The 22639-nt window shown below is 43.4% G+C and overlaps 1 protein-coding gene across 1 annotated transcript in view; it reads left to right on the top strand.

Moving 5' to 3' along the window:
• Positions 1–6115, top strand: part of KRT80 (keratin 80) — a 33391-nt gene extending 27276 nt beyond the window's left edge. The window contains exons 6-9 of the mRNA XM_020966281.2: positions 752–877; positions 2052–2272; positions 3048–3103; positions 3825–6115. Of these exons, the coding sequence (XP_020821940.1) occupies positions 752–877; positions 2052–2272; positions 3048–3103; positions 3825–3946 (525 nt within the window). The 3' untranslated portion in view covers positions 3947–6115. The remainder of the gene's footprint in view (positions 1–751; positions 878–2051; positions 2273–3047; positions 3104–3824) is intronic.
• The last annotated feature ends 16524 nt before the right edge of the window (positions 6116–22639 follow it).

The raw sequence follows: 22639 nt of genomic DNA, 5'->3' as shown, positions 1-22639 counted from the left end.
ACAGAGAATAAGGATTTGGGAGGAGAGCGGAGAGAATAAAGTGAAGGGGAAAAAACAGAGAGAGGACAGAGAATAGAAAGTAGGGGAGAGGACAAAAGAAAGAGAGAGAAGGATAAAGAAGGTGGAAAGAAAGAAAACAAGAGAGTGAGGGAGAGGGGGAGAACAGTGAAGATGAGGAAGAAGGAAAACTAGAAGTTAGGGAAGAGAGAAGACATGAGGAGAATAGAGAAGGTGGACAGAGTAAACAACAGAGAGTAGGAGAGGGAGAAGAGGGGAGAAAATAGAGACAAAAGAGAGAGGACAGGAGAGAAAAGAAAAGGGGAGAAAGAAAAGAGGGAGGAAATAAAGAAGTTGAGGAGAGAAAAGACAAGAGAATAGGAAGGTGAGTGAGGCAGCTTCATATAATGGAAAGACCCCTGGATCTTAAGTGAGGATAGGAAGGTGAGGGATAGAAAAGAGGGAGGAGATTAGAGAAGGGGTTGGGATGAGGAGAGCACTGGGGGAAAATGATAAGAGAATAGGCGGAAGAGAGAGAGAAAGGCATGACGGTGGGAGAAAAAGAAAAAAACAGGAAAAGAAAAATGGCAGAGAATAGTCAGGAAGCTGTGAGAGCGCCTAAGGAAAAGAGGGGAGTGGAGAATCAGTAAGGAAAGAAAGAATAAGGATGAGATGGGGAAAAAAGAGGAAACAGCCACAGAGAAGTCTTCCTACGCTGGACCATGCTTCTCATTTACTCTTGTTTAATTCTCAGCTGGAGGAAAGGGCAGCTCGCTCTGCTGAGTTTGGGAACAGCCTTCAAAACAGCAGAAGCGAGATTGCCGACTTGAACATCCAGATTCAGAAGTTAAGATCGCAAATCCTCTCTCTGAAGAGCCATGTGAGTGACTCAAAGGGGCCATGCACACCCAAACCTTCTCTCCCAGGTCTCTCCGCCAATAAAACTGGACTGGGGTTCATCAATCCCCAGGGTGGGCCTGAACCACTCAAGAAAAAAGGCTGGTTTTAAAATATCCCTGGGACAGACCCATCGCAGGTTCCTGGACAAGGATAATATCCTTGACCATTAAGGCAGCACATGTATTTCTTAATGGAACCTAGACTTGGAAGTCCTGAATTCAAGTCCCGTTTGGACCATGAAATTTAGACCTGGAAAGGGTGATAGAGGCCATCTTGTCCAAGCATTCTGGGTAGACAACAAAAAAGACTGTTGGCCTTTAGAGGTCTTTGCAGTGCATTTTCTCTTCCTCTTATTAGTTGTGGCATTGGCCAAGTGACAACCCCTGGTTCTCAATTTCCTCATCTATAAAATGGAAAAAAGGTAATACAGTGTTCAGAACCTAGTAGGTACTTAATAAATGCACCTACTGTGCTAAGCACTTTATAAATATTATCTCATTTGATCCTCACAACAACCCTGTTATTATTACCATTTTACAGCTGAGGCAAAAAGAGGTTAAGTGACGTTCCCAGGGTCACAGCTAGTAAGAGTCTGAGGTCAAATTTGAACTCAAATCTTCCTGACTCTAGGCTGAGCACTGTTATGCCACTTAGATGCTTTTAAATGGTCTTATTCATAACCCTTTTCCTGCTTTTCTCACAGGGTTGTTATAAAGTCTCAAATGATAATAGGGTGATAGGGAATGAACCTACGGTTTCAATGATATGGGGAATTCCTAATACGGAAACTCTCCCTACCAATGAGGACCAGAACCTTCTTTTTTATAGTCTTAGAAAGTTGCCTAGAGGTTAAGTGACTTGTCTAGGGTCACACAGCCAGGATGTTTCAGAGATGGGGTTTGAGCTCCTGGTTTCAAGGCCAGGTCTCCATCCATTACACCACGCTGCCTTTCACAGGTCAAACTCTTTATTTTAGGAACCATAAAGCACTATACTATCACATTTAAATTTCACTTTATCTCTAACTGAACTTCTTCTCCATACCTGGGGGATGTGGGTTATGTGATACCTTACTGTCCCTCTACCCAAGAATGCCCAGGCTGGGCTCCGGTCCCTCCCTCTCTGACAATCTCTCCTCATTTTCTTGGTTGTAGTGTCTGCAATTGGAAGAGAACATCAAGGCAGCAGAGGAACAGGGAGAGTTGGCCTTCCGGGACGCCCGGGCCAAGCTCACCCAGCTGGAGGAGGCCTTGCAGAAAGCCAAGAAGGACATGGCCATCCAGCTGCGGGACTACCAGGAGCTGATGAATGTCAAGCTGGCCCTGGACATAGAGATCGCCACCTACAGGAAACTGGTGGAAGGAGAAGAGTGCAGGTGATGGGAGGGAACTGACCAGATGAGGCCAGAGGCAGGACCAGATAAGATGGGAGAGAAGGCGAGGGCTCTGAGAATTACAGGATTTAAGGCTAGGCCATCTAGTCTAAACACCCCCCCATTTTACATATAGGAAAACTGAGGTACAGGAGAGGTCACATGCTGCAAAGGAGAGAACCCTTGCCTTGAAATCGGAAGACCTTTTGCCCTTCCTCTGCATGACTTTTGGCAAATCACGTGACCTTTCTGGGCCTCAGTTTCCTCATCTGTAAAGTGAAAATAATACTTGCACTTTCTACCTCCCATGGTACGAGACTCAAAAAGATCATATATGCAAAAGCCTAAGCAAAAAACATTCTATAAACATATTTAGTTATTATTGTTATTATCATGCAATTTGGCAAACATTATACAATTAGTGCCTAACCTGGGCCTATAAATCAGGATTCCCTGATTCCAGTGCACTATATTTCACTTTTTAAAGTACCGAAAAACGCTTCTAGCATATGTTATAGAATGAAAAAATGTGAAGAACACTCTCCCCAAGTCTGGGAATCCAAACCTTAAATGAAATCAGGCATCAGGCCAACAGAAATCAGGAAGCTTCGTCAAGGAGAAAAGTAAAACCCAAAAGGGCTATGTCACTCACCCAGGTTAACACAGCACAAAAGCAGGAGGGTTGCCCATAGACTCTGTCCCCCTCTGGTCCCTCCCTCCTTCGGAGTCACCAGAGGACCTTCCTTCTCCACCTGACCTCCTGCTTCTTTTTCCCCAGAATGGACTCTCCTTCCTCTGCGGTTGTCAGTGCCATCCAGTCCCGATCCAGACCTGGTGAGTTTATTCATCTTATCCTGTGTGTGTTTAGGGGAAGTTGATGGAAGGTAGGATCCCCGGGGTTGGGAACCTGATTCCTTTTTTAGGGGGATCAAAAAGCAGCTTGATTCAATTTAACAAACATGTATTGAGTACCTATGACGTGTAAGGTACTGAAATTTTGGAAAACCAAAATTAAAAAGAGACAACCCTTACCTTCAAAAAGTTTATAATCTGCTGGAGGGGCTAGAACCTGTACATGGAGAGGTAAATACCGAGTATATTCAAAGTAACTTCTAGAGGCAGAGAAAACTAAGGAATGGTGGGGAGGGAGCACTTGGAAAGTGGGAGCCGAGTGAGGTAGAGGTGAGGAGGGAGTGCATTCCAGATATGGCGCCAGCCTGAGATGGCATCTCAGGTATCAGAAATAATAGTAAATACGTCAATTTGTCTGGAACAGAAAGTGTATAAAGGGGAGTAACAGGAAATAAGACTGAAAAGATAGATGGGAGCAAGATTCTTGGGGGAGCTTAAATGCCGGGCTAAAGATTTTATATTTTGTCCTAGAGACAATAGGGAGCCATGGAAGATTTTTGAGCAAGGGAGAGACATAATCAGACGTATGACTTAAAAATATCCACTTGGCAGCTATGCAGAGGGTAGATTGGAGAGGGAGAATGGATTGGGACAAGAGTATGAGATTCTACCCAGTCACCTCCCATGTTTATTTCCCTTGCAGTTGCCTCCAAATCAGGCCCCTCAGTGTCCCCCTTCCTAAGGAGGAAGAACAGGGGTCCAGTGATCAAGATCACAGAGATGTCAGAAAAGCTCATCTCTCAGGAATCTGAGGCCACTCAGTAAGGCAGCTGGCCCCCTGACCCAGCCAGCCACTCCGACTCATGGAAGACAGAGGGAAGCGTCAGCCTGCCTATATTCTTGGTGGGAGAAGGTGTCCAGAGGGGATTAATGATCATTCCACTCCACTTCTCAGCCTCCCAACAGCATCACTCATGTCTGGAATTTCCACCCAGTGGTCAGGGTCATTTGCCGTGCTTCCTGGACGTGCTAAATGGACTTCAGGATCAATCTTGCCTCTATTCCTTGTCACCTCTAGGACTTCCTCTGATTCCCTTCCCCCACACACACACACTCAGTTTTCATTTGAGGTTGGGGGAATCTGAACAACTGATCTGTCTGGCATGATCCCCCGCCCTGGACATGCCTCTCAAGTCCTCGACTCAGGATAGAATTAAGTGAACAAGTCTCCCATTGCTCTCTGGTCTGGTCACCTTCATGCTGCATATCCCTCCACTGGCACCTCCGGGGGATGGCTGGAGGAAAGGAAGCGTGGGTGCTGGTGATTAGCCAGATTAGCAAGGAGGATGAAAGCCCACTACTTCCTTGCCACCAGTCTTCACTTGCTCCCTAAACCCCTGACAGTATTAAAAGTAGGCAGGGTATGGGGATTCCTGGGGGAGAAATGAGATGTTCTTCTGGGTGGAACCAGGGAATTAGCCTTGAGGCTCCTGGGCCGTGATGACCCAGCTGAAATGCTTCATTATCCCTCCCCTTCCCTTCTGACCCACTTGAGTCCCACACTCCCAGGGACTTTGCTCAAATTTAATAGCGCCCAGGAAAGGAATGGTCCATTGGCCTATTCCTGAGCCAGCTTCCCATCTCCTCATCAGGGAAACCTTATATTCTTGCCATTTAGTTAGAGGAGAAGGTTAGAAGAAGCCTTTTCCCAGCTAATTCCAAGTTCTTGTGGATGTTGCTAACACTTAAGCCCTACCATACACTCCTAGAGGAGAGGTAACAGAATCTCATCTCACCTTATTCAGGTGCAGCTACTATAGAGCCTGGCCAGGGCCCCTTGTCCTAGAATCCCTGTGGCCTCACACTTAAAATTCCTATTCTCTAACTATGTACTCTACCTAAAAAGGCAAAGTTCTCAGATCTCCAGTATAGCCACATTGCAATATTGCCCCCCTCCCCATCCCCCAAAGATAGAACCAAAATGCCTTGAACCTCCAACTCTTGGTCATCTATGGCTACATTTGGTGCCCTGAACCTTCTCCTAGGACTAACATCTCACCTTTTGCCTCTATGCCTTCCTGCCTTCCTGTCTTCCTTCCCATGGGGCCGTGAAAAAGGCTTAATTAGAGCCCTTTGGAGTCCTGAGGGTACAGAACCTAAGTATGGGGAGGTAAGGAGTCTTCTTAGCTACTATCTTCTACAGCCATGCTAAAGAGGGTATCCTATCAGCCCCAAAATGAATGTCTTAAAGAGACATAAAAGAAAAGATTCATTATCTAAAACAGGGGTATTTGGGTCTGTGACCCTATTAGCTCCTTTCCCCTTTGGTTAGCAGATTCCAAGCTACCCCCAACTGACCCCTTTTTTCAGTTTGAAATCTCTCATAAACAACAGACCCCCCACCCTTCCTCCATGTTCTCCCACCTCAGAGCCCATCTCTTCCCTTACTCTGTCCTCATCTCTCCCCTTACTCTGTCCTCATCTCTCCCCTAATGCCCCCAGCCTTAGCTCCTCACTCACATCCCCAAGTCCCACTTCTCAAGGTAGTAGGTGTCTAGACTCTGTCTCTTTCTTTGGTCTTTATAGCCTTAGTACTCCAAGCTGCTAAGCAGAGTAGAATGCCATCCACTACCTGAGTCTCAGGTGAGAAATCAAGGGCACATAGACTCACACACATCTTTGTCTGGGGAGATGCCCAACACCCTCCCAACCCCAAACAAAGCCTCCAGCTGCTGTTTTTCATGCTATTTATTGGTCTCTAAGGGTGAAACACAGCAATGGGATATGAGATACATAGAAATATATATTATTTTTTCATAAATTATATGGCTCTTAACTTATTGCCTCCCTTCCTCTTTCTGTCTACAACATCAATACTCTAGACTGTCTCTGTGGACCGTACCTGTCCTAGCCACTGTGCCTCATGGACTGAACTCTCCTAGGACAATACCCACTCTTCTGCCTGGTGGGGTGAATAAAGTGTGCTAAGCATCATCTAAGAATGGAGACGTGTCAGTTTCTATGTTCCCTCTTGTATTGGCCAGTGAAGTAGAGGGACAATGAGGGAGCCAAGACTGGACCTTAGATCTGTCTGACTATAAGCCAGGTACTAATTCCCAGTTGGGAAGAGTCCAGGAAATTTTACCTTTGACCTCTACACTGTTAATTTTCACTGTTTTCTAACCATTTTTGATCCCCAAGCTGCCAACTCAAGGCATTCACAGAAGGACCAAAGGAATCATGTAGATCTTCCTGGTCCCTAAGCCTACTTGGATACCTGAGTTTGGATACCTGTTGAAGACCAACCCAATGACTTGTCTCCCTTGTTCCATCACCGCCATCACAAACAGATGCACGGTTCTAGGATGTATTCCCTCTTTCCCTTTATATTTCTTCTATCCACACAATCCACACCACAAGAGGGAATTTGCTAGGGTTTATTTAGAAGGGATGAGAGGCAATGTGGTTCAGTGAATGGTGTTGGATCTGAAGTCACGCAGACCTGGGTTTAACCTCCCACCTCTGATGCTTTCAAGTTGTTCCACCCAGAGCAAGCCACTTCACCTCCAAAGGAACTCCTAGTACCCCTCTACTAGCATAGTCATAATAGGACGTGACTTTCTTGGTGGAGGGTATTCCCATGCTGATGGATCCCAAATCATTTCTATCCATGAGGACAGAAAGGGACAAAAGAAACAAGAATATCCAAATTCTGCTTACTAGGGTCAGGTAAACAAGAAGTGGGAATGAAAGAAAACTCTGCTGTCCCAGGATGGAATTGGGTCAGATGAGTTCACAGCTCTCTCGAGGCTAGGTACACTTGGCTGCCTCATAGCCACAGGAAAGCATGGTGCTTTCTGCCCGGGACAAGCGCATGCTGATTTTGAATTTGCCCATTTGGGATCAAGATCAATGGTTCTATTATCTCTGGGCTTGTTGTCATCTAATGGAATTGGGGGTAGGGGGGTATCCTGGCTACATTCCTGCGGTGTCACATATCGATCCTTCCTTCCATCATTCGTTCCCCACCCTGATGAAAAGGCAGGAGTCTGTAAACTGCACTATGGTGGAGCAGGAAGAAGATTTTATTTGAAGTCAGAAGACCTGGCTTTGCTCAAATCATGTCTTTGCTCTTTATTGCCTGTGTGACCTTAGTCAAAGGTCCTCAGTTTCCTCTTCAGAAAAGCGAAGGGCTTGGACTAGACAGATGTGAATCTCCTTTCCTTTTCTAATAGTCTGTGATCCTGTGAACACACATATTGAAGGTTGACACGATCCACACACATAATGAAGGTTCCCACCATTACAAAAACAGAAAGCCCTACTGGGACATAACTATCCATTTCAAAATCCTTTGTTTTTGTAAATATTAATATTGATAATAATTAGTAAGAACTCAAAACAAAAAAAGAAGGTAGCACTGGCAGCTAAATCCCAGACCAGCCTAGACCAGTCTTCTATGAAATTTTCCTCACTCTCAAAGAGGTGGGACAATTCCAGTAGGGGCGGTTTCTCTAAACACACGATCTCAAAATTGGTGGAGAGTCCAGAGGAGATCTGTAGTCCAATCCCTAACTAAAAGATGCATCCACTACACAGCCAGTGTGCAGTTTTCCCAGTTAGGGGCTAGGGAGGTCACGGGGACAGGTCCCAATTTCAATGAGACAGTCCTACATGAGCACACAATGCCTTCTGTACTATTCAGACCCCATATGTGGCATTGAATGTCCTGAAAGGACAATCTACTAACTTGATCTATGCTATTATTTCCAACAGTTCTACATGAGTTGCCATGTGAAAGTCTATACAAAAAGAGTCCCCCAAATTATCATCACATCTCTGTTTTCCAAATATTCCCACCTACCTATTGCAGTCAGGATGTACTGAGCACTTCTATGTTCCCAGTACAAATAAATTTAAGCTATAGTGCCTACCTTCAAAGAGCTTATGATTTTGCTGGGGACTAATAATAATAACTCACACACAACACATTTTATAGTTTGCAACATTATTTCATTTGTACTTCACAGTGACCCTGTACTGTAGGTACTACAGGTATTATTCCCCCCATTTTACAGATGAGGAAATTGGGACTCAAGTTGTTCACCCACAGTCACAACGCTAGATATCAAGGGTGGGGTTTGAACCTAGGTCTTCCTGGCTCTGAGCCTGATGCTCATTCCCACCCTAACATACATGGGATAATTAGAAAACAAAGAAGAGTAGAATACAGGCGCACCTCATTTTATTTCACTTCATTTTATTGCATTTTACAGATATTGCATTTTGTTTTGCAAACTGAAGGTTTGTGGCAACCCTGTGTTAAGCAAGTCTATTAGCACCGTTTTCCCAGCAGCATGTGCTCACATCATGTCTCTGTGTCACATTTTGATAATTCTTGCAATATTTCAAACTTTTTCATTATTATTGTACCTGTTATGGTGAGCTATGATCAGCGATCTTTGATATTACTGTTGTAGTTGCTTTGGGGAGCCACAAAACATACTCATGTATGAATTTAATTGATGAACATCGTGTGTGTTCTGACTGCTCTACCAACCAGCCATCCTCTTTCTTCTTGAGCCTCTCTATTCCCTGAGACATGGAAATATTGAAATTGGGCCAATTAATAACCCTACAATGGCCTCTAAGTGTTCAAGTGAAAGGAAGGGTCAATCGATTCACAGACTTCATTGTTGTCTTATTTCAAGAAATTGCCTCAGCCACCACTACCCTACTCAGTCAGAGGCCATCAACATGGAGGCAAGACCCTCCACCACAAAAAGATTACAACTCGCTGACGGCTCAGATGATGGTTAGCATTTTTAACAATAAATTATTTTTAATTAAGATATGTACATTTTTAGACATAATATTATTTCATACTTAATAGACTACAGCATAGTATAAACATAACTTTCATATGCTCGGGGCAACCAAAATATTTCTCTAATTCGCTTTATTGCAGTGATCTGGAACTGAATCCCCATTATCTTCAATGTATACCTGTGTAGTCCAGGGCAAAAATGAGAGGTGTATGAGAAACCAGAAAAAAGACACGGGTGGGTGCTTATTATCACTCTCTGGCTCAAAACTGTCACAGAATCTCAGAGTTGCAAAGTTCCTCAGAGGTATCTAATCCATCCAGAAACTGAGCAAGATTCTCCCTCTATGACCTTCCTCCTAAGTGGCCATCAACCTTTGTCATTAAGAGCTCTGCTCACCACCTACAGAGACAGCCCATCTCACTTAGAGGATTCCCATTCATGTCACCCATTCCAAATGGCCCATAAGTTAACCCAGTTTTGTTCTGTTTGTACATGTTTTTATTAGACTTCAGTCTTCTGTCCCAACCAGACTGTCAGCGGCTGGAGTGCAAGGCTGTCCAAGGGAGCAGTGTGCTGAGGAAGAAAGCCCAGGGAATGTGGGGTAGGGAGGCCAGGCTTGAAATCCTGGCTGTGTGACCTTGGTCAAGCCACTTCTCCTCTATGCACCTGCTACCTCATCTGTAAAATGGGGATAATAATAGTCATACTACCTACCTATCTCACAGGCTTGTCTGTGAGACCAAGTGAGGTAAGGTATGTAAAGCACATTGTAAACCTTAGGACTCTAGATATGTAAGCTACAATATGACTTCTAGTGTATTCTTGACAGTGCCTAGCACAGCGCTTGCTGCAAACACACTTTTGCTGTTCTTCCTACATTCATTCCTTCATTCAACAGCCACACAGTGAGCACCTCTTCTTTGTCAAGATAATCCCCACCTATATTTTAAGACCCACTTCAAGAATTTCCTGTGATGTCCAACAATAAAATAGTCTGCCTTTTGTGGGAATGAGCTCCCCATCACTGGAAGTGCATTTTTGTATAGTGTTCATTGTTGTGTCCAATTCTTCTTGACAAATACTATAGTGGTTTGCTCTAGGAACCAGACAGCTTCCTCCAACAACCCCTCCTCTTCAAAGGGAAAAGGCTTCAGGCCCATAAGGCTCCTCCCTCTGACTGCCACTTCCCAGGTTAGGTGAGATTTCTTTTCCTACCTTAAAGCATTTGCTTCAATTCCTCATTGAGGGGGTGAATGAAGAGAATTCCCAGTGACCCACTTGCTCAAGATTCAGCCCTTTTAATGAAAGATCAGGTAGCAGGAAGCTTGGATTCCTGGGTTTAAAGCAATAACAACAAAAAAAAATGCCTTCTACTGTACACGGAGTAAGGCTTATACAGCTTCCTGGTCCCTTAGGATCAAAGTATTACTAGATTTAGAGCTGCAAGGTCACCTATCCCAAACCCCTCATTGCACAGATGAGGAAACTGAGACCCAGAGATTTACTTGCTCAAAGTCATACAGTTAGTAGTAGAAGAGCTGGGATCTGAACCCAGATTTTCTGACTCCAAATCCAACATAATTTATCACACTGAATATCATTTGTTCAGCCAGTTGGTGGTTATGCAGTTGGTTTTCCAGTTTTTGTTTCTGGATATCGGTTTTGGGGTTTTTTTTTGGGGGGGGGATTAAAAATTCAAAAAAAAGACAAATACTATAGTGGTTTGCCATTTCTTTCTCTAGTAGAGTAAGGCAAACAGAAGTTTGGGTCACACAAAAAAAAAGACAAATACTATAGTGGTTTGCCATTTCCTTCTCTAGTAGAGTAAGGCAAACAGAAGTTTGGGTCACACAAAAAAAAAGACAAATACTATAGCGGTTTGCCATTTCCTTCTCTAGTAGAGTAAGGCAAACAGAAGTTTGGGTCACACAGCTAGTAAATCTGAGACCAGATTTAAATTCAGGTCTCCCCGACTCCAGGACCAGCACTCTATCCACTGAGCCACCCAGCTTTCTCTCTGCATAGTGCTAGGCACCTATATTTTTGAATAATAATAATAACTAACATTTATCTAGCCTTTACTATATTTCAGGCATTGTGCTAAGCAGTTTTCAATTATTATCTCAACTGAGCTTCATTTTACAGTTGAGGAAACTGAAGAAGAAAGAGGTTAAGTGACTTGCCCAGGGTCACACAGCTAGTAAGTGTCTGAGAGTAGATTTGAACTCAAGTCTTCCTGACTCAGGGCTCATTCTATCTACTGTGCCACCTGACTGCCTCACACAAATAATAAAAAATAATAACTAACATTTATATAGCACTTACCATGTGCCAGGCACTGTGCTTTATTTGATCCACCTTGAAAAGTAGGTGCTATTATTATCCCCATTTTACAAACGGGAAAACTGAAGTCAAATGACTTGCTCAGGGTCATACAGCTAGTAAGTGTCTGAAACTAGATTTGAACTCAGGTCTTCCTGACTCCAGGCCTAGTGCTCCATCCACTGTACCATCTAGCTGCTAATGATTTAATTGATTCCAACAGGTCTGAAAGGCACGCCAGAAGTAAAGTCTGTCCTAACCTACATCTCTTCCTCAACCCCCATATCCACATGCTCTTGTATTCTTCCAGCAGCCCATAGGTGGCTCCTGGTACCAGCACAGCTGCCATTCTGCACCTTGGCTCACTATCTGCAGGATGGCTTCTAATTATTATTAATTATAAGAATGGATAGAATTTATATAGCACCTACAGATTGGCAAGGCATTTCCATTTAAGATCTCATTTGATCCTCATAACAACCCTGGGAGGTGAGTGCTGTTATTGTCCCCATTTTGCAGTTGGGGAAACTGAGGTTGGGAAGTTAAATGACTTACCAGATGTATTGCACGGCTAATAAATGTCTGCTACAAGATTTGAATTCAGAACTTCCCGACTCCAAGCCCAGCGCTCTCTCCACTGAATCACCTAGCTGCCTATAACAATAATTTCTCCTGCTTCCCCCCTGTAGTCTTGAAGACAGTTCTCCCATACTCCTTAGCCTCCAAGCTTCAAGCTTAGTGTAAAGGGGAAGTGTAGCCATCGGCTTGGGGGAGCTAGGGCAGTAGCTAGAGGAGTCCCCCACCAATCTCAGGCATCTGCTTGGACTGACACTGCCTCATGGTGAATCGGTCCATTGGGGAAAGCAAGTTACAAATGAGGAAATGGCTTAGTGACCCCTGAATAAGAACAAAGAGCACCCAGTGCTCCCAAAGAGTATTTCCACCAAGTTTTGGTAGCCTGACTTGCCTTGTCCACTCCAGGGAAGCAAAGAATTGAAACTAATGGCTTAGAATTGGAGCCTCCTCTCTCTGGGAAAGTACTGGATAAAAAATCATTGACAAAGTCTTACTCAACTGCTTTTTCCAAGTCTACTTTTCAATAGTCCTTATCAACTACCAGCATCTTCTGTCATTACGGAATGACTTGTCACATGAGAGGTTACAAATCCCAAAAGTGTTGTTTATCTTACATAGGTTACATTTCAGGGTGGATGCTTCCTGGCGACACAGAGAGAGACACCTTCATCCATCCTCCTCCCCTCCCCCCTGGCTTCTTATCTCTCAAGTAGACTGGCCTTCCCAGACTTGTCTGGTTCATCCTAGCCCTCCCTAACATTTGTCCTGGATTGAGGATATAGTTTGCTTTGAGGGCCTGTAGCCCTCTACCCACTGTCTGCAGAATAGATTCAGGGTCCAATTTTCATCTCTGCTCCCCCCCCTTCACAGGGCAGGTAGATTGCCCTAGAGTCAGGAAGACTCATCTCCCTGAGTTCAAATCTGGCCTCAGACACTTTAATAGCTATATGACCCTGGGCTAGTCACTTGATCCTATTTGCCTCAGTTTCCTCATCTGTAAAATGAGCTTGAGAAGGAAACGGCAAACCACTCCAGTACCTCTGCCAAGAAAATCCCAAATTGGGTCACAAAGAGTTGGACATGACTGAAAAACTGCTGAACAACACCACCTTCTCCCTAAGCCTAAAGCTCTCCTGCTACAGTCCCTGCCCAGGTCCTAGCTTTCTGAGAATTGGCTTTTCCTAAATCCCCTCTGCTTAATAAAAATAACACAGCTTTCTAAAGCAATTGAAGGTTCACAAAGTACTTGGATCACAGAATCCCTGTGAGTCAGGGAGTACAAATAATAATATCCCCATTATACAAGTGAGAATAAAAATTAATTATTTGATTGATTTGCACAAATATTTATTCTCTCTCCCTCCCACTGCCCATCCCACAATTGAACAAAAAAGAAAGAAAAAGAAAACTCTCATAACTAATATGCATAGCCCAACAAAACATTCTACATTAGCCATGTCCAAAAGTATATGCCCTCTGCCCCAGCCCACCCACCATTCCCTGTGAGTGCAGGAAGAGACTTATTCTGCATCTGAAGCTCCTCTGCTCTCTGGCAGGAGATAGGTAACTTGCTGCCTCTTTAGTGTTCTGGACTTATTGTATTCATCAGCGTCCTCAAGTCTTTCAAAGCTGTTTTTCTTTATAACGTTGTCATCACATAAATCATCCTCCTGGTTCTGCTCACTTCTCTCAGGAGAAAATTGAGACCCAGGTGTAGTTTATTCGTTTCAGTCATGTTCAGCACTTTGTGACCTCATTTGCGGTTTTATTGGCAAAGATACTAGAGTGGTTTGCTGTTTCCTTCTCCAGTTCATTTTACAGATGAGGAAACTGAAGCAAACAGGGTTAAGTGACTTGACCAGGGTCATGCTGCTAGTAAGTGTCTGAGGCTGGATTTGAACTCAGGAGGATAAGGCTTCCCGATTCTGGATGCGGTGCTCTATCCACTGCTCCTGCTAACTGTTCACCTAGACCCAGAGAGGCTAAGTAATTTGCCCATGGTCACACAGTAAACAAATATTAAAGATGAATTCAGGTCACTTGCCCAAAGCCTATGGCTCTTTTCTACCCTGCCATTTGTTTTTAAAAAGGAAAAGAAAAAAAAACTTTTCATGATTTTCTAATCCTCTGTTGGTACCCAAACATTTGCCCTCGGACTCTTCCCCCTTTCCTTTCCCTTGCAGATGGGAAGGTTTCCCATTTCCTCTATCATAGGGGTGGATAGCTTGTGGTATGCATTCCACAGTGACAGGCAGATGTGTTAGCAATAAGCCTTAAGAGAAACTATGACATCATGGAGATTTGTCTTTGGCTCTGCCTCTCTGGCGCCTGCCCTGAGTCAATCCCTGGATTATGGTTCAGTCTTAGATTAGTAAGAGTTGACATTCATATAGCACTTTATGACTTGCAAAGGCATTATCTCACTAATTCTCATGACAATTCAATGAGATAGGTGCCGCTCTTATACCCATTTTGCAGATGAGGAAACTAAGGATTAGAGAGGTGAAATTCTTTTTCTAGGGTCACCCAGTGAAATAAATGTCTTGGGAGGGATTTCAATACTGGTATTACCAACTCCAAATCCAGCACTCTCTCCCTTATGCCATGGTCCCTCTGTGATTTGGGGATTCAAGGGAGAGACGCTGCTCAGGCTCAGGAAACTTACCTAAGTAAAATGCATGGATATGAAAACCACAGGATGTATGCAATTCTGTGACACAGCTACCCTGGGTCTCTCATCCCAACCCCAGATAGAACCTAGCACATGTGATGTCTAGCCAGGAGCTGGCCAGCTTAGCCTAGGGCTTCAAACTGGCTGCGAGGAATCCAAATTAAGCTCCTCTCTGGTTCCCACCCAACACACACACACACACACACACAGAGCCTTTATAATAGAGCACAAACTACATAGAGGCACTTTATACATGCATTAGTCCATGGTAAGAAAACCCAATGGACTGATAAATAAATCAATCATAGGAAAATGCTCAGTAAAAACAAGGACAAATTCTTATTAAACTCCCTTTTTTTCTATTCTCCTTTCCAAAGGTCCTTGCATGGATTGGCATAATCCCTTCTTCAGAGATAATGACAGATTCCCAGTTACTCTGACTGTTCCTATCCACTCACCCCCCACCTTGAGCTTAGGGGAAGGGATCAAGTCTGACTGCCCTGCTGTACTACTCTGCTAATAACACTGATGCTGATGATGTTGGCTACTAAGGGATAACCAAAGGGTTAACAGACAATAATAATGATAGTTCCATTGGTGGAGTTGTGAACTGGTCCAACCATTCTGGAGAACAATTTGGAACTATGCCCAAAGGACTATAAAAGTGCATATCCCTTGACCAGCTTGGGTCTGTATCCCAAAGAGCTAATAGAAAAAGGGAAATGACTTATATGTTTGAAAATATTTACAGCGGCTCTTTTTGTGGTGGCAAAGAATTAGAAATCAAAGGGATGCCCATCAGTTGGGGAATGGCTGAACACATGTTGCGGCATATGATTGTAATGGAGTACTGTTGTACTATAAGAAGAGGGGGATGATTTCAGAAAAATTTTGGAAGATGTATATAAATTGATGCAAAGTGAAGTGAACAGAACCAGGAGAAAACTGTATACAGTAACAGCAATATTGTAACAAGAACCAATTGTGAAAGATTTGGCTACTTTCATCAACATAATGATCCAAGACAATTCCAAAGGACTCACGATAAAAAATGCTGTCCACTTCCAGAGAGAAAACTGATGAATTCCACGTGCAGATTGAAACATACTTTTTTCACTTTCCATATTTTGCTTGCTTTTTTTTTCCAGCATGGCTAATATGGAAATACATTTTGCATGACTTCACATGTATATTAGGTATCATATTACTTGCCTTCTCAATGGATGAGAAAAAAGACTGGAGTGAGGTAGAGAATTTGGAACTCAAATTTTTTAAAATGAATGCTAATGAATTAATTACTTTTTAATAATAATAATAATAATAGCTCCTATTCCTATAGTACTTTAAGGTTTACAAATTGCTTTAGCCAGAATTCTGTGAGATAGGGAGTATGTTACTGTTTCCATTTAACAGATGATTAAACTGAAGCTCAGGGAGTCTGACTATTGTCCCACAGCTAGTAAGTACTGGAATCACATCTCCTGGCTTCATTCTAGTGTTCTTTCCATTCTAGCAGTCTAACACTGAAGCATCCACCAAGAGTTTTTGAATTTTAATAGGAGACCTTTGAAAAGTACCTTCCCTTGGAACCTTCTGCAACCTGTGAGTGAAGGAAGAAACTTTACAAATATTCATTCATTCATTCAAAAACATTTTTGTATAGTGAGGTATAATGATAAGATTACTGGGCTTTGAGTAATAGATTTGATTCCAATGCACACCAGCTTTGTGACCGTGGGCAAGGATCTCTAAGCATAAATTTCCTCTACAAAATGAGAAGGATGACACTCTTCCTATTCTACTAACCTCTCACTCCTCTGCCCAGTACTGGTGTGGAGGTCACCTGGAGGTCTCAAAAGCTATGCCAGTGGAGGGCAAACTCCGGTGGGTCCTCAGAGACTAGAAAATAAAGCTGTGGGAATGAAACCAGGTTATGAGAAAGGTCATGGGCCTGGAGTCAGAGATCCTGGGTTCAAATCAAACTACTGCCTGTGGGACCTTGGGTCCCTATGGCCCTCCTTGGCCTCATTAGCTGGTTGGTTTCCCTGTCTCAAGTCTCTCCCCTGTGTCATCCAGCCTCCCCTCTGCTGTAAAAGCACAAGTCTGACCATGTCTACTCAGTAAATTCCAGAGACTCCCTGTCACCACCAGGATCAAATATAAAATCCTGTGTTTGGCATTCAAAGCCTTTCACAACCTGGCTTCCTCCTACTTTTCCAGTCTTCTTACACAAGGGGTGGGGAACCTCCAGCTTCGAGGCCACATGTGCCCTCTAGGTCCTCAAGTGAAGCCTCGAGGTTGCAGGTTCCCTACCCCTGTCTTACACCTTGCTCACCTGCACGTACTCTGCTATCCAGTTGTTGGCCTCCTTGTGGGGGTCCTCAAACAAGACACTCTCATTCCCCGACTCCAGGCATCTTCTTTGGCATTACTCCAAGCATGACTAAAATTCCTTGAATTCCTCGCCTCCTCATCTCTGCCTCCTAGCTTCCCTCTCTTCCTTCAGGTCCCAACTAAAATTCTACTTTCTACAAGAAGCCTTTCACCATCCCCCCTAATTTTAGCTCTAAGATTATCTCTAATTTATCATGTACATAACTTGTTTTTACATAGTGGTTTGAGTGTTGTCTCTCCCATTAAACTCTGAGCTCCTAGAGAGCAAAGCCTATCTTTTTGCTTAATTTTGGATCCCCAGAACATATCACAATGCCTGGTGCATAGCAGGTGCTTCATAAATATTTATTGATTACCTGTCTGATCTATAAAAATAAGAAAATTGGACTATATGACCTTTGAGATCCTTCCATCTCTGAAGCTATAATTATTTTTATATTGTTGTCACCTGGGGACCAGTGTAGCTAAATTTGAAAAGGTTCATCACCAGACTGGCTGTAAAGTGATGAATTTCTCAGCCGCTACAACTCATGAAGACCTGCTTAATTCGAGAGGGCTTATGATATACATCAGGGAAAGGAAAGTAGACACAGATGAAATCACAGATCCTTGAGGTAGGAAACCAAATACTAGCATTATGTTGGCTGACTGTTGTCCTTTGTTTTCAAAGAAGACCAAAATGACATCACCATGTTAGAATCAAGTTACAAGCTCAGAATGCTCTACCAGAGGTCGGGCACAAAGAGTCCATGTGAACATTTGGGGTGGATTCTCTAAATGTGTGCATCTCTTATTATGACTGTGCTAAGCAATGAACACCCAGAGTTCCTTTGCACTCTTGGGACGTCAAAAGACATTTCCTTTCAGACTGTCCATCTCCTATTTCCCCAGGCCTCAAGCAGGGAGGCACTCACATATCCCTATATCAAGAATTCTTAACCTGGAGCCCAAGGGGTCTGTGGATAGATTGCAGGAGGTCCGTGACCTCATTATTTTCACTAACTTTTGGTTTCCTTTGGAGTCCTGTGTGTTTTATTTTAAGGATTTCAAAACAATTATGAGAAGGGGTCTGTAGGCTTCATCAGACTGCCAAAGGGGCCATGACACAAGGGGAAATGCCTTTATTAAGTACCTACTATATGCCAAGCTCTTTGCACATATTACATTTGATCTTTGCAACAACCCTGGGAGATAGATGCTATTATGATCCTCATTTTTACAGTTGAGGAAGCTGAAGCAGAAAGGGGTGAAGTCACTTGCCCAGGGTCACACAGCTAGTGAGTGTCTGAGGCCGGATTTGAACTCAGGTCTTCCTAACTCCAGATTCACTCTATCCACTATACCTCATAGTAGTAGTAGTAGTAGTAGTAGTAGTAGTAATAAACTAACATTTATATAGTACTTGCTATATATCAGGCACTGTGTTAAGCACTTTTATTTATCTGATTTGATCCTTACAACAACCCTGGTAGGTAGATGCTATTATTATTATTATTATTATTATTATTATTATTATTATTATTCCCATTGTAGGGATGAGGAAACTGAGGCAAATAGATGTTAAGTGACTTGCCCAGGGTGACACAGCTAGTAAGTCTCTGAAGCTGGCTTTGAATTCAGGTCTTCCTGACTCCAGGCCCAGAGTTCTATCCACTGTGTCACCTAGTTAAGAACTCCTGCTCTGTACAAAAGTGTGCCAGTCATTAAATACCTGGTCAAAATTTCAGGACACAGAAAGGGTCAAGGTGTCATTTCTTTACAGTAACTGTCAATTAATCTAAGCATTGGTATGCACACTCCCTTCCTCCTCAGCTCATAAAATTGTCCTCAGTGCTGATTAACAAGGAGGATATAAAGAAAAACTTCCTAACCATTAGAGCTGACCCAGAGTAGGATGGACTCGCCCATAGTAAGTACCCTATCTCTGGATGTCTTCAAGTAAAGGTTGGATAACAACTTTGGAATAAATATTTAACAACCAGCTCTCCAAAAATGCATGACACACTTTTACATTTTATCTGCACTATTAAGATGTTCTTGGGGCAGCTAGGTGGCGCAGTGGATAGAGTACGGGCCCTGGAGTCAGGAGGACCTGAGTTCAAATCCAACCTCAGACACATAACACTTACTAGCTGTGTGACCTTGGGCAAGTCACTTAACCCCACTGCCCATCCAAAAAAAAAAAACAAAGATGTTCTCCATCACTTTATTTAATCTAGACAATTGACAAAATAATAAATTAAGCCCCGATTTATAGCATTTGCCAATTATTAAAGGTATAAAGATGCTCATGCTGAAAATTTAACAATCAGCTCTAGCAAGCCAACATTGCTGGTTGCAACATGTTGTTCAATAGAAGGGATCTGTATTTCAGATAATGGGCTCTTGAAGCCCAGGCTGAAGAGTTTGAATATGATAGAAGAGGTAATTAACACTTCTAAAAATGGTAGGGGGTGAGGGGAAGGAGGACAGAAGCAGCAGATGATGGGGAAAAAAAACAACCACAAAAAAAAAGAAAAAGAAAAAAACTACCACTAAGCCAATGTTTCTGGCTGCTGAAGGAGAAGAGGCTGTTTGAGCCTGGCAAGTCACTTAACCTCTGTCTGCCTCAGTTTCCTCAAATGTAAAATGAGGATCATAATAGGATCTACCTTCCAAGGTTGTTGCAAGGATCAAATGTAATATGGACAAAGAGTTTAGTGTGGTGCGTGGCACATAGTAGGCACTTAATAAAGGCCTTTCCGCTTGTGTCATGGCCCCCTTTGGCAGTCTGATGAAGCCTATGGAGCCCTTCCCATAATTGTTTTTAAATCCATAAAATAAAACACAAAGAACTACAAAGGAAACCAAAAGTTAGTGAAAATAATGATGTGTTTTTACCCAAGAGTTCATGGACCCCCTGCAAGTGTTTATTGAGTATCTACTATGCTAAGTAAGCTCTGTGGAGGGAATACATAAAATAACACCAGCCCTCAAGGAGCTTGCAATCTGGCAGAGTGTGCAGGGACCCTCTGCTGTCTCTACTATGGGGGGGCTCCACCACAGGCCCCCTCCTCCTCACAGCCTCCCCTATCTTCATCCTTATCCCTTCCTTTCTTTTCCATATAACATAAGGAAGGTCCTCTACAACATCCCCAGCCAGCAGTCATTTAGCCTCTGCTTGCATACATTCCATGACAGAAGAATCACTCTTTAGAATATGGAAAGCTCCTTGCTGGTAAGGATGATTTCGTATATTGTATTTGTATCCCCAGCATATTGCTGAAGGCACATCATAGTTTTTTATTAAATGCTTTTGGATTGATTGATGGAGGACATCATTATTACTTTCAGATAAGAGAAGGGACTCGACCTCTGATTTCAGTAGTATAGAGAGCGCCTGGGTAAGAAAACTCCCTATACCAAAGAAGCACATCACTATCTTCTCAGCAACTTATGGTCTAGAATTGTCTAGAGCACTGAAGAGATGAAGGCAAGGTGACTTATCCAGGGTCTCACAGCTAGGATGTGTCAGAGATAGAACTTGAATCCAAGTCTGTCTGTCTGTCTTTCTGTCTGTCTGTCTGTCTGTCTATCTGTCTCTCTCTCTCTCTCTCTCACTCTCTCTCCTCCCTTCCCCTCACCTCTGTTTTGAGATGGTTATCCTATGTCACCCAGGCTGGAAGAGCAGCAACCACTCACAAGCCTGACCCCACTGCCGATTAGCTTTGATCCACTCCATGTCCGGAGCAAGCCAATTTGCCTCTCCTTAGGCAGCCTGGTGGCCTCCCCTTCCACTCACTTCAACTCCCAGGGCCTCACTGTATTAGTGCCAAACAGACTACTGTGGCTCAGAACCCCCAAATTCAAGTGATCCAGCAGGCTCAGCCTCTCTTAGTAAGTAGCAGGGATTGTAGCCATGCATCACCATGACATGACGTGACCCTTTTATTGTTATTCAATTGTTTTCAGTCATGTCTAACCTTTTGTGATCACATTTGGGGAGTTTCTTGGCAAAGACACTAGAGTGGTTTGCCATTTCATTCTCCAACTCATTTTACAGATAAGGAAACTGAGGCAAACAGGGTTAAGTGACTTGCCCAGGGTCACATAGCTAGTATGTGTCTGAGGCCGGATTTGAACTTAGGTCTTCCTGACCCCAGCCAGGCCTGGTGTTCTATCCACTGCACCACCTAGCTGCCACCCAGGTCTTCCTAGCTCTGAGGTCAGCTCTCTAGTCACTGCCTCTCGACTTTCAGGAAGCTAGAATTACATACATAGCAGTTCCTCCTCATGTTGAACTAAAATCTGCCTTCCTATAACTTCAACCAACAGGAGCTGCCTGAGGGGAATAACACAGACAGGAGGCATGTATGTTCCCTCAATTCTGTGTCCTCTTCCAAACTTCTGGTTTTGTGGGTCATGAGGGGTGGGAGGAGCAAAGAGTGTGAAGGCAAACAGAAGAGACCAGGGACAGAGAGCTGCAACCTTCTCCCCTCTTCCTCAGGCAGACCGACTGGGGCACATTCCACTGGGACAAGGTCATTCTCTGCCAGAGACTGGGCAGCCTCCTTATGCTTCTGCCTGCCTGCCTGCCTGCCCGCTTGCCTGCCCTACTGCCTCTCATGCTTTCTTCAGACTGCAACCACCAGCCCTACTGTTTCCTAGGATCACTAGGAAGCATTGGGTTTTACCAGGATCTGAGTTCAGATTAAAGGAAAGGAACAGATGGAAGAAAAAGAGAGGGGGATTTGTAGCTGGGAAAGACTTGAGATAACACCTCATTTTAGAGAGGAAAAAAATGAAAGGCCCTGAGAGAATAAAGGCCATTCCCAAAATAAGACAGGAAGTATTGAGTAGCAGAATGGGAATTTGAACCCAAGTCTTTTCACTGCAAAACCAAAGCACCTATAGGCACATAGGTAGGTTTATAGCAGTGAACATTTAAAGATGGAAGAAAAATTAAGGAATCATTTAGACCAGTCCCCTGACTTTACAGAAAATAAAAGCTATGGTTAGAGGTATGCTGATAAATGTTTAACAAAAAGATCTCCTGAAAAGAAATGGGGGGGGAAGGAAGCTGCATATACTTTTAACCCTAAAATACATTATTAACATTTTCTCTGTCATCTTTTCCAATCTCTAGCAATCAACAAAACGACAAATCAAGCCCTGATTTATGGCATTTGCTGACGTGAATATGCTCACACCGAAATTTTAACAATCGGTCCTCGAGCAGGTTTGAGCTGGCTCCAGCATAACTCCAGGTCATAACACAGGCTAGCAGGTTTTAGTGTTGAAAGGAAACCAAATAAGAGAGATTCTAGTCTAGTCCAGGGATTCTTCACCTCAGGTAAGGGGACTGTGGACAGATTTCAGAGGGTCTGTGAACTTGGATGGGGAAGAAAAAACTCATCTTTAATTATATTTTATTTTATTAATCTCTAATTAAAACTTGGCATCTCCTTCAGTTATGATAGCAGGAGACAAAGTATTATTCTGAAGAATCCATCCAGAGGCTTCACTAGACTGCCAAAGGCATCCAGGCCCACCCCCCCCACACACACACACTTAGGAATCCTTCCTCGTCCAACAATTTAGTTTTACAGATAAGGAAACCGAGATCCAATCAATTGTACAGCTAGTATCTAGCATTCTCTCCATGGTAAAATGTTGTAAAAGTTTCTGCATGATAGCAAATTCATTGGCGTCCGTGCCGCATGCCACTGCCCTCTCCTTCAGGGTTTC

The sequence above is a fragment of the Phascolarctos cinereus genome, unplaced genomic scaffold, assembly GCF_003287225.1.
Source record: "Phascolarctos cinereus isolate Bilbo 61053 unplaced genomic scaffold, phaCin_HiC Scaffold_1;HRSCAF=81, whole genome shotgun sequence".
In the NCBI taxonomy this organism is placed as follows: Eukaryota; Metazoa; Chordata; class Mammalia; order Diprotodontia; family Phascolarctidae; genus Phascolarctos; species Phascolarctos cinereus.
The sequence above is the reverse complement of the archived record's forward strand: the minus strand, read 5'-3'. Positions and strand labels throughout refer to the sequence as shown.